This window comes from Callorhinus ursinus, unplaced genomic scaffold, assembly GCF_003265705.2.
Source record: "Callorhinus ursinus isolate GAN/ISIS: 27379988/994484 unplaced genomic scaffold, GSC_fseal_2.0 scaffold3, whole genome shotgun sequence".
NCBI classification, from domain to species: Eukaryota; Metazoa; Chordata; class Mammalia; order Carnivora; family Otariidae; genus Callorhinus; species Callorhinus ursinus.
Window position 1 is genome coordinate 27,157,727 of NW_027397065.1, and position 12,321 is coordinate 27,170,047.

The window sequence follows — 12,321 nt, forward strand, 5'->3', positions numbered from 1 at the left end:
GAAGTTTAAAAAGGTGTACGGTCAAATTTCTAACATTTATACAGCTCACTGAAACAGTACCAGTAATTTTTCTTGTTTCACCACTATAAAACCCGTATTTGCCAAGTTGAAAGCAAGCTGTGGGGCCCAGGAGCAGATAAAGATTAAACCTAAAAGGCATTTCCTTGCCTGCTCGGATCTGTGTAAACAGATCACCCGCGGTATAGAGCCTTCACCTAAGGGTGAGGGTAGCTAACACCATTCAATGTGAAATTGGACGGGAAGGACCGTAAAAACGTAACCCCATTTCAGCGGCAGCGTAAGCTCTTAAAACTTGACAAGATTTGAGAGGGAATTTGACGCTTTCGTGGATCCTCTCGCGAGAGCAGAGGTTCTAACGCCACGTCAGAAACTAGAGACGCTGGCGCGGAGCGACAGATGCTGGAACAAACGATCGGCGAAAAGCCACGGACGCGTAGGCGCGCCGGTGGGCAGGACTTCCGCCGGAAGCCGGAGTCGTCCGCGAAATCTCAGAACCGAATTCCGGCTGGTCGTTCCCCGGGAGGTCTTGGGTGGGCTCTGTGCGGGCCTGGGTGAAGATGGCTTGTGCCGCCGCTCGGTCCCCGGCCGATCAGGACAGGTGGGTCCTGAGAACGGGTGCTGCGCCGCCCTCCCCATCCCTGAGAAAGGCTGGAGGGTGGAGCTTGGCTCCGGCCCCAGGCTCCGGGCCTCTTCCCAGGTGTTGGTTCCTCCGGGTGGCCAGCAGCACCAGGCTTTCCGTAGTGTCCCCGAAATTCCGACTCTAGATAGCTCACTCTTCCTGCACCTGAGACAAAGGACTTTGGGTGCTACGTGGACGGGACATTAAATAACAGACTCACAAAGTGAGAAATGTGTTCTTTTCATTGTTACGTTCAGAAAGGCACGTTTGGGTTTTTCCAAGTCTGATACTTATGATGGCGGGGTTTCTGAGAGCAGGCTCCACCCACAGGAACTTGATAGCCCACTATGTCTAAATGAACGGTGAAGGCATTGTTTTGGTTTGGTTTTAAACCTTCTCTAGTAAGTGATGTTATTTTCCATCTAGGGTAGTAAACTAAAGTTTGCTTTTTAAGTAAGTTAAGTACAAGGGAGGCAATTTAAAGAAAAAATATTAAGCAAGTAATAGGCGCGCTGGCGATCCTGATGATGAAAGAATGAATGAAATTTTGGCAATACTGCTCTAGTGATACTAGCTGTGCTTCCTTCTGTGGCAGGTTCATTTGTATCTATCCTGCTTATTTAAATAACAAGAAGACCATCGCGGAGGGGAGGCGAATCCCCATAAGTAAGGTAAGGTAGGGTTTGCCTGTTGTTTTTTAAACCAAGGTTATGACAGTCTTGCCCTTAATAAAGGAAATGAAACTATGGCATTATATGATATTATATAATTCAACTCCAGAATGGAGTTGAGTCATTAAACAAGACTTGAGAATTTATTTTTTTTTAAGATTTGTTTATTTGAGAGAGAGTAAGAGCGGGGCAGAGATGGGGGGAGAGGGAGAGAGAGAGAGAGAGAATCCCAAGCTGACTCCCCATTGAACGGCTGCATCCCACCACCCGGAGATCTTGAGCTGAGCTGAAATCGAGAGTCCGACTCTTGGGCGCCTGGGTGGCTCAGTCGGTTGAGCTTTTGTCTTTGGTTCGGGTCATGATCCCAGGGTCCTGGGATCAAGTTCCGCATGCTTCTTCCTCTCCCTCTGCCTCTCTCTCTCAATCTGTCTCTCATGAATAAATAAAATCTTAAAAAAAAAAAAAAGTCTGAACCACCCAGGTGTGCCAAGACTTCCAGAGAATTTAGATGTGTTGAGTTCTATAGTTTATGTCCATTATCTTTTTTTTTTTTTTGAGGGGTAAAGTTTAAAATTAATACTTCTAAAAAGTAGGTGTTATAGTTTGAAAAAATATGATTTCTCCCTCGTGCTGTTTGGGAAAATTCAAGTTCTCAGTTGGCGTGGTGGCTTGTTTGGAAAGTGCCTAATGCCAAGTGAAGGGTCTTTGTAGCTTTTTATTTATTTATTAATTTTTAAGATTTTATTTATGTGACAGAGACATAGCGAAAGAGGGAACACAAGCAGGGGGAGTGGGAGAGGGAGAAGCAGGCTTCCCCCAGAGCAGGGAGCCCGATGCAGGGCTTGATCCCAGGACCCTGGGACCAGGACCTGAGCCAAAGGCAGACGCTTAACAACTGAGCCACCCAGGTGCCCCTATAGCTTTTTATTTTCAAAATTGATGTCATATTCTGTTTTTTAAGAGTTACTTATATTTTGTAATCTTAACAACAGATTCAAGGTAACTTGGCCTAAAGCAGTGCATTATTTTTGTGTTATTTAATGTCTCCCATTTTGGTGTTTAAATATATCTAAAGGAAAGTCTCCTCTGCCGTCCCAGGGTGAAAGAGACTACCAAAGCCCTCATTCAGGAAAATGCCTGACATCAAACCACTGTGACAGAGGCCTCTGGTAGCAAGCTCACATAATTTGGAGAATAACTGAATTGTTTCTAATTTTATTGGTGTACAGCATACACACAGAAATATACTTAAGTCTTAAGTGTCTATCTTGATTAACTTTTACAAACAAGAGTACACATGGGTAACCAAGCAACCAAATTAAAAAAGAAAGCTCGATCAGCAGGCAGGAAGATTCCTTTGTCTCCTCACAGTCACTTCTTCCCCCACCACATACTCACACACAAGGATAACCGTATCCTGACTTCCAACGCAATACATTACTTTTGCTTGTTTTTAAACTTTATTTAAAAGGCATTATACACTATGTACTTTTGTATCTGTCTTTTTTCACTGAACTGTAAGCTTTAATTTATTCACATCTGTTAGCATAGTTTGTTAATTCTCATTGCTCTGTAGCAGGGTTTCTGAACAGCAGCACCATTGACATTTTGAGCTAGATAATTCTTTGTTATCAGGGCTGGTGTGTGCATTTTAGGTTGTTTAGCAGCATCTTTAGCCTCTACCCACGAGATACCAGTGCCTTACCTGACTCCTGTGACAATTAGAAATGTCTCCTAACATTGCTAAATGTCATGGGGCAGAATTTCCTTGCTGAAAACCACTGCTCTGTAGTATTGAATTATATAAATATATCACAGTCCATCCTACTGTTTATGGATAATTGGGTTGTTCCTAGTTTGAGGCTATTATATATATTCTGTCAACATTCTTGAGTTTTTCTTCTAGGAAACATATTTTTTTTTAAAGATTTTTTAATTTATTTATTTGACAGAAAGACAGTGAGAGAGGGAACACAAGCAGGGGGAGTGGGAGAGGGAGAAGTAGACTCCCCGCTGAGGAGGGAGCCCGACACGGGGCTCTATCCCAGGACCCTGGGATCATGACCTGAGCCGAAGGCAGTCACTTAATGACCGAGCCACCCAGGTGCCCCATAGGAAACATATTTTTGCATTGTTCTTGGATATGTACGTAGAAGTGGAATTGCAGAACCATAAAGAATGCATATGTTTAGCTTTAGTGGATACTACCAAACAATTTTCTAAAGTGGTTGTATCTATAATAGTTGTTTAGTCAGTATTCATTGAGCACCTACTATGTTCCAAGCATCATTCCAGATACTTGGGAATATACAGATAAACAGAACAGTCCCTGCCTTTGTGAAGTGTATGTTCTGTTGAAAGGGAGATGGACACATAAGTATGAATCAGTGTTTTCCCTGTACTTTTAAAAATTACAGGGGAAACAACCATACCTAGTGACAAAGGAAATCTAAGGTTTTGATAACTGTTGTCATCCTCATATTTGAAATGATATACACAACAATATAGTAGTATCCGCTGAAGGTAAGCTGTTTAGTGTTTTTGTTTTTAACTGTTCAGGCTGTTGAAAATCCTACAGCTACTGAGATTCAAGATGTGTGCTCAGCAGTTGGACTTAATGTATTCCTTGAGGTAAGAGGTGGTTCTTTCTTCACTGTTTTTCCTACTCAATCTCATTGATGTAACAACTTTTTAAAGCCTGTTTTTTTGTGTGTGTTTTTTTTGTTTTTTGTGTTAGAAAAATAAAATGTACTCTAGAGAGTGGAATCGTGATGTTCAGTACAGGGGCAGAGTCCGGGTCCAGCTCAAACAGGAAGATGGCAGCCTCTGTCTCGTACAGTTCCCATCACGTAAGCTTTTTAAAAAAATGAACAAATAAAGTTTGGCAACAGGGTATTCCTTTACTCTGCAAAAAACATTCTAAAACCGACCCCTTTGAAAGGTAAAAATGATAATTTGCATTCTGCAGATGAATTTAGGAAAGGACTACTGCTGAGGAAGAGAGGAAAACAGTGGTTCTCACGTCTTTTAAGCTAGGGACCTCTGAGAATGTGATGCAGCCTAATCACTTCTCCAAAAAATTTGTTTGTGAATTTCTTATAAACCTCTGGAAGTCTGTCATTATTCTCAGGTTAAGAGTGTAGAATTATTGAGTGGTCAGATGTTAATTGCCATTTCAGATCCTAGAGGCCTTTGAAGCCTGTTAATAATTTCTATCATTAATCTAAAAGCCATACTGAGTGAAAACAGCAAAAGAAATGCATAGTGTGGTACCACTTTGGTACATTTAAATACAAAATGTTACTGTTTATTGATGTATATGTAATATTGTTTATTAATATTACATATGTAAATTTTATTTGATGGACTGAAGAAAATCCCAGTCTTAAAATAGTAGGTAACCTAATGATGAGCAGGGGGTGGGGAGTGGGGACACAGGAATGGTGGTCAGAGAAGACTAACATTATCTCTAGTGTTTTATTTCTTAAAAAAACAACAGTAATCAAATATCAGTATTGCAAAATAATTCTGGGTTGGGGAATATGCATTTTTTTTGCACATGATTCTTTTCTAAATTCTTTATTTCTAAAAACTATAATTTTTTAAATGGAACTGTTAATTTCTCTTGTCACAATAATCTCAAGCTGACAACTAGATGGTTTTTATTTATTTATTTGTCAGAAAGAGAGAGAGAGCACAAGCAGGGGGAATGGCAGGCAGAGGGAGAAGCAGGCTTCCCGCTGAGCAGGGAGCCCAATGCGGGGCTCAATCCCAGGACCCTGAGATCGTGACCTGAGCCAAGGCACACACTCAACCAACAGCCACCCAGTGTCCCCTAAATTAAAATACATTGGTTTTTCTTTTTTTTTTTTAAGATTTTATTTATTCATTATGTCAGAGTGAGAGAGCACAAGCAGGGGGAACAGCAGGCAGAGGGAGAAGCAGGCTCCCAGCTGAGCAAGGAGCCTGGTGTGGGACTCGATCCCAGTACCCTGGGATCATGACCTGAGCCGAAGGCAGACGCTTAACTGACTGAACCACCCAGGCATCCCTAGATTGGTTTTTCTATGCTAAAACCTGTCCAGATTGGTAGATATTTCTAGAAACAAGATTTTGACTCTGGAGTAACAGGTAGTATGTTACAGTGTATTTCTTCTCTTGGACATCTTCCTTTACTATTTCTTAAAAGTCAAAAGACTTGGAACCTGGATGGCTCAGTTGGTTAAGCATCTTCCTTTAGCTTAGGTCATGATCCTAGGATCCTGGGATCGATCCCTGTCTCAGGCTTCCTGGTTAGGGGGGAGTCTGCTTCTCTCTCTCCCTCTGCCCCTCTCTCCCACTTGTGCTCACTCTCGCTCTCTCACTCTCTATCTCAAATAAATAAATAAAATCTCAAAAAAAAAAGCCAAAAGACAAAAAAAAATCAAGAGACAAAAAACTTTTAACTTGACCAGTAAATAAACTAAGTAAAAATTACAGTTGAAAAATGTTGCTCCCAGGCGCCTGGGTGGCTCAGTCGTTAAGCATCTGTCTTCGGCTCAGATCATGATCCCAGGGCTCTGGGATCAAGTCCCACATCAGGCTCCTTGCTCCGCGGGAAGCCTGCTTCTCCCTCTCCCACTGCCCCTGCTTGTGTTCCCTCTCTCACTGTGTCTCTCTCTGTCAAATAAATAAATAAAATCTTTAAAAAAAAAATGTTGCTCCCAGTTTCCAATAAGAAAAAAGTAAGAAAGTAAAAAGGGAAAAACTGAGGGGCTCCGTGTGTTGAAAGTAGCTACTAGATCTGGAGGAGGTAGTTAGTGCACAGAGCAGGGTACCTGTACACATTAAATCATCTGGGCATATGAGTAACATCTTTTGTAGCTTGATAACATTGGTTTTTTGTTTTAAGATTGAGCGGCCCTGTGTTTCTTTAGCTTAAGATACAATGATATCCTGACTCTGTTTCCAGATTGTTGTATTTAGACTTACTCTCCTTTGATCTTCAGGTCAATTACAGAACCAGGACCAAAATTTATGTTTCAAATAAAGTGTTTTAAGTTTTGATTTTGTTCAGTTAAATATTTCAGTATTGTTCTTAGCACATTTTCTCCAGGAAAGCTCCCACTTGAGTAAGTCATGTCTTCGTAGTGTTTTTTTGGGTTTTTTTTTTTTTTAATCCTTGTCATTTTCCTGATGTGATTTTCAAGTTAATGAGCTTGTCTGTCTTATTCCTTAGATTATACACTAAGCCTAACTTCTTGTTCCTAGGTAAGTCAGTAATGTTGTATGTAGCAGAAATGATACCCAAACTAAAAACAAGGACACAAAAAACAGGAGGTGGTGACCAAAGTCTTCAGCAAGGAGAAGGAAGTAAAAAAGGGAAAGGAAAGAAGAAGAAGTGACCGGATGTGAGAGTCAATCAAGTCTGGTACTACTGTGATAGAGAATGAAGGCTTCTAATTTATATCTCAGAGAAACGGAAGCTTATTATTTGCATCATTTAACCGAACTATGGACATCTCTGCCTCCCATCTTCAGCATCAGAGTTGACAGTGAAGTAAATATACATCAGAAGTTTGCATCTAGCTTTTATGTAGTATAAAAGAAAATTTTTTTGCCTTTCAACACAGAGTTTTTGTGGAAGAAAGAAGCATATTTTTAAATGGACAGTGGACTCTACCATAAGTTACTTGAAATCCTCTATCTGTCCTGTGTGTAAATATGTTTCAGATAAATGAGTTTAATTAAAGATTTGAAATACACATTTTCTTCAGCATTTAAGTTAATGAAATAAAATTTGACTTTTGTGGCTTTTGCTCCTTTTCTTATGAACTAAGTAATGCTAGCAGAGGAGATAATTTAAGTGAATAAAATGGGTAGTGGAAGCTTAGTGTGAGCTTAAAACTAGAAGAAAATAGTTAAATCCTCTTGGACATCTATAGATCATATTATTTTAATCAATTATTGTAATTGTTCAATTACTAGTTTTTTGATGTATGGAAAGTCCTGGACGTTAAGCTTTAGATTTGCTTATTTTGTAGGCTTAAGAGCATTATTTTAATTGGAGTTCTAAAATTACCCATGCTTGGGGCACCTGGGTGGCTCAGTCATTTGAGCGTCTGCCTTCGGCTCGGGTCATGATCCCAGGGTCCTGGGATCGGGCCCCGCGTCGGGCTCCCTGCTCAGCAGGAAGCCTGCTTCTCCCTCTCTCTCTGCCTGCCGCTCTACTTGTGCTCTCTCTCTGTCAAATAAATAAATAAAAGCTTAAAAAATAAATAAAATCACCCATGCTTTGACACCTTGAGATGTACTTTTTTTCAAGAAACTAAATTAGAGGGCACCTGGGTGGCTCAGTCGGTTAAGCGACTGCCTTCGGCTCAGGTCATGATCCTGGAGTCCTGGGATCGAGTCCCGCATCGGGCTCCCTGCTCGGCAGGGAGTCTGCTTCTCCCTCTGACCCTCTTCCCTCTCGTGCTATCTCTCATTCTCTCTCTCTCAAATAAATAAAAATCTTTAAAAAAAAAAACAAAAAACTAAATTAGATTGAAGATTCTGACTTTATTCCAAAGCACTGTTTCTGAAAGTGGTAGTTTTGTGTAAGATTTAAGAGAATCCCTATCCAGCCATTTATTTTTGTCTACTGAGCATCATTTGGGGAACTGCCTTCTCTGACTCCATATGCTTCTGGAAGGGTTATTACAGGACTGCCTCTTGACCACAATGTTGACCCAAGCCAGGCCAATGGTTTATTTCTTGGGACAAATCTGGAACAGAAGCACAGACGTAAAGATGCTGGGAGCTAAGACATACAATGGTCTGCAAATTTGAGTTATCCAAGTCCTGTTCTTGTGGCCTGGTTTGGGTCTTCTGTGAATTCTATCAACTGTGCTTTATATCCTTCTAGTAAATCCCATTTTCTTTAAGTTTTTATTACTTGAGATAAATTCCACTTGATTACAAAATAAGTGAACCCAGCATTTCAGAGCTTTAAGTGGACTTAAAACACCGAAGCTGTATGAAGATGATCCATGGATGTGCAGAAAGAAGTATTAGAATCTTCACTTTTTTCTCTAATAATTTCTGTTAACATGTCCTAGAGTGAACATAATGGTATAGCAGTTTATATATTTGACTTATAAGTAAATATTGGGGCAGCATATGCAAAACAAGATTCAGAGCAACCCTCTGGGAAAATGTATCGGTTAGGAATGTGTGTAACAAAACAATGAGGAACTTAACCAGGAATAATTTTTTTCCTTTAACATGAACTCCAAAAGTTATTACAGGTGTTAGTTCAGCTGCTCAGTGACACTCTTCTTTTTTATCTTTCCATTCCACTATCCATGGTTTCTAACACCTCTGGGATTGTCTGAAGCTTATAAAAGGGCTGATAGAACATCGAATGTCACATCAGAGTTCAGGGTAGAATGAAGAGATAGCTGTGCCAGCCACTTCTGTCCCCCCTTAAAAGGAAAGCTCAAGGGGCACCTGGGTGGCTCAGTCGTTAAGTGTCTGCCTTTGGCTCGGGTCATGATCCCAGGGTCCTGGGATAGAGCCCCACATCGGGCTTCTTGCTCCGCGGGAAGCCTGCTTCTCTCCCACTCCCCCTGCTTGTGTTCCCTCTGTCGCTGTGTCTCTCTCTGTCAAGTAAATAAAATCTTTAAAAGAAAAAAAAAGGAAAGCTCAAGATTTCTCAAAATCCCTCCCAGCCAACTTTCATTTAAGTCTCCTTTTCGAGTACTGTGGCTCATGTCCATTTTCAGCTACATGAGAGGCTAGGAAAGTGACTATATAGCTTTCTCAGTAATGAGAATAGAGTCAGCCAAAGACAAAAGTTGACACTGGATATTGGGGCAGTCAACTTAAATAATTTGTCACAGAAAGATGACCAGAGTCTAAAATTACTTTGGTTATGGGGCAATAAAGATTGTCAGAAAAGGTTTCAGAACTCTTGCTGTAACATTGTATTGCTGTTTCTTCACATTGTTGCAATCAGTGCATAACTGAACCTTTCTTTGTCAATCAAGTAGAAAATAGAATCTTTTCTAGTGAGCAAGACTGAGCACTTATTCATATGTTGAAGTGCAATTTGTATTTATTTCAGTGATTGCTGTTTACATCCTTTGCCCCCTTTTTAAGGACTTTATTATTATCAGTGTTACATATAATTTAAAGAGCTAGCTAGTTTTAATAGTTTCAGTTTTTTTAAACCTTTTTTTGTTGGTTTTTGTTTTGTTTTTTATTTTTTATTTTTTTAAAGATTTTATTTACTTATTTGAGAGAGAGAATGAGAGAGAGAGCACGAGAGGGAAGAGGGCCAGAGGGAGAAGCAGACTCCCCGCTGAGCAGGGAGCCCGATGCGGGACTCGATCCTGGGACTCCAGGATCATGACCTGAGCCGAAGGCAGTTGCTTAACCAACTGAGCCACCCAGGCGCCCAACAGTTTCAGTTTTAAGCATTAACTTTAATCTGTAGAAGAGGACGATTTAGTTTTCCTTCCTTTACCCCCAACATATGCTTCCCGTCCTCCCTCCTACCAATATATTTCTTGATTTTAATCACTATTCATAGTTTACTATCCTATATTTCATTCATAGCTGAACCATGTATTTTGCTACCCAAAAGTGTGGTCAGGGGTCTAGCAGCACTGGTCTCCCCTGGGAGCTTCTGAAAAATGCAGAAACTCTGGCCCAGCCCAGAATGTAAAAGATCCCCAAGGTATTCTTAGGCATATTAAAGTGAGAAACACTGAATTATGTTATTGTTATTTTTGTTTTCTGGATTTGTGTGTTCCTCAGAGCTAATTTTTTTTTATTTGCTTAGGGTTTTGAATATCACTAACTCAACCACAAATTATCAGTTGTCAAAATGTCCTTTCAAAAAGTTTGTTTTGGGGCATCTGGGTAGTGCAGTCGGTTAAGCATCTCACTCTTGATCTCAGCTCAGGTCATGATCTCAGGGTTGTGGGATCAAGCCCAGAGTCAGGCTGTGCACTCAGCATGGAGTCTGCTTGAGATCTCACTCTCCCTCTGCCCCTCCCTCTTGTGCCCTCTCTCTAAAATAAATCTTTAAAAGAAGTTTGTTCGGGGCGCCTGGGTGGCTCAGTTGGTTGAGCGACTGCCTTCGGCTCAGGTCATGATCCTGGAGTCCCGGGATCGAGTCCCACGTCGGGCTCCCTGCTCAGCGGGGAGTCTGCTTCTCCCTCTGACCCTCTTCCCTCTCGTGCTATCTCTCATCCTCTCTCAAATAAATAAATAAAATCTTTAAAAAAAATAAAATAAGTTTGTTCAAGGGTGCCTGGGTGGCTCAGTCCATTGGGCATCTGACTCTTGATTTCAGTGCAGGTCTTGATTTCAGGGTCTTGAGTTCAAGCCCCATGTTGGGCTCTGTGCTGGGCATGGAGCTAAGTAAGTATGTATGTAAGTACATAAGTAAGTTTGTTCACATCAGATAGTTTAATGTCATCTTTTTAAAGAAGTCTCTTCTGGAGCCTTTTACCTTCTCTACTTATAACCCTTTAGGCCTCGTGCACAGGTACACTGTATACATGGTCCTCTGACTAATGTTATAGCTGCAGGGAAGTCCAAGCCATGGTAGTTCATGTGTTTTTTTGTTTTTGTTTTTTTAGTTTATTTGAGAAAGACAGCATGAGAGCACAAGCGGGGAGGAAGGGCAGAAGGAGAAGCAGATTCCCCGCTGAGCAGGGACCCCTATGTGGGGCTCAGTCCCAGGACCCCGGGATCATGACCTGAGCCGAAGGCAGACGCTTAACCGACTGAGCCACCCAGGAGCCCCAGTTCATGATCCTTTGTCACCCACAATTTTCTTGTTGAAACTCACCACATCTCAGAATTCTAAAATATCACAATAGTGTGCTTTGTGTGGGCCCTTTTTTGTCTGTTGTGCTGGGTACCTAATGGGCCCTTTCAATTTGGAAACTTGTGTTCTTCTGTTCTGGGAATTTTCTTGAAAATTTCATCGATGGTTTTTCTACCCTTTCTGAACTTGGAACTCCTTATTTGGATATTGGATGTGCTGGACTGGTTCTCAAGTTTTCTCATCTTCTTTTCCTCTTATTTCTGTTTCTTTGCCTTTATGTTCTATTTCGAATTCCTTAGCTCTGTCTTCCAAACCCTCTGTTGAACTTTTCATTTTTCTTGTATTTTCAACTTCTCCAAGCTCTCTTGTCATCTGAATATTTCCTTTTTCTACCATTCTTTTTTTTTTTAAGACTTTTATTTATGTATTTGAGAGAGAACACGAGCTGGGGGGGAAGCTGAGGTGGAGGGAGACAGAGAGAATCTCTCAAGCCGACTCCACACACCGAGCACAGAGCCAACACGGGGCTCAATCCCACAACCCTGAGATCATGACCTGAGTCAAAACCAAGAGACACTCAACCGACTGAGCCACCCAGGCACCCTGCATTCTGTTCTTAATTCATAAGTGTCATTCTTATTTCTCAGGGGATATGGTTTATATTTTTTTTGCTTCCAATTTCCTTTTTGGTTTGTTTTTATTTTGATCCCTGATATGTTACGTGGCTTTCCTTAGATTGATGGCTTTTTAAGAGTAAAAAAAACCCATAAAAGTTGATTGGAAGTTCTAGGCACTTAAGAAGGGCTTGCAGACTGTTTCACTAAAGGGATATCTGGCTCAAATATCCTTTTAGGGGAGATTTCCAAGATCAGAAATGTTTTAGGCTGATCTGTTCCCTAGAGAGGAGTTCAACAAGATTCCAGGAGGATAAAGGTCTAGGAGCCCAGGGGGGAAGGTGGCGTGAGAGAAATGGGTCTCAGCGTTGAGTCACTCAATCCTGTTTTGCTTTTTTATTTTTAAAGACTTTATTTGAGAGAGAGAGACAGAGATAGTGAGAGAGCACATGGGAGGAAAGAGAGAGGGAGAAGCAGGCTCTCCGCTGAGCAAGGAGCCCGATGGGGAACTCGATCCCAGGACCCTGGAATCACGACCTGAGCTGAAGGCAGACGCTTAACTGACTGAGCCACGCAGGCGCCCCTCAGTCCTGA

At 41.3% G+C, this 12,321-nt stretch overlaps 1 protein-coding gene across 1 annotated transcript; it reads left to right on the top strand.

The window, feature by feature from the left end:
• The first annotated feature begins 464 nt into the window (after window positions 1-464).
• Window positions 465-7,589, top strand: SRP19 (signal recognition particle 19). Its single transcript, XM_025866892.2, has 5 exons — window positions 465-619; window positions 1,236-1,311; window positions 3,871-3,942; window positions 4,049-4,160; window positions 6,562-7,589. Exons 1-5 carry the CDS (start codon window positions 579-581, stop codon window positions 6,693-6,695), a joined length of 435 nt encoding a protein of 144 aa, XP_025722677.1. The 5' UTR covers window positions 465-578; the 3' UTR covers window positions 6,696-7,589.
• Window positions 7,590-12,321: the final 4,732 nt, after the last annotated feature.

Excerpts from the sequence above, each read along its gene's own strand:
- SRP19 (XM_025866892.2), top strand. The coding sequence starts at position 579 with ATGGCTTGTGCCGCCGCTCGGTCCCCGGCCGATCAGGACAG. Across the intron at positions 620-1,235 it reads TCCCCGGCCGATCAGGACAG|GTTCATTTGTATCTATCCTG; the intron begins GTGGGTCCTGAG and ends CTTCTGTGGCAG. Across the intron at positions 1,312-3,870 it reads GGCGAATCCCCATAAGTAAG|GCTGTTGAAAATCCTACAGC; the intron begins GTAAGGTAGGGT and ends TTAACTGTTCAG.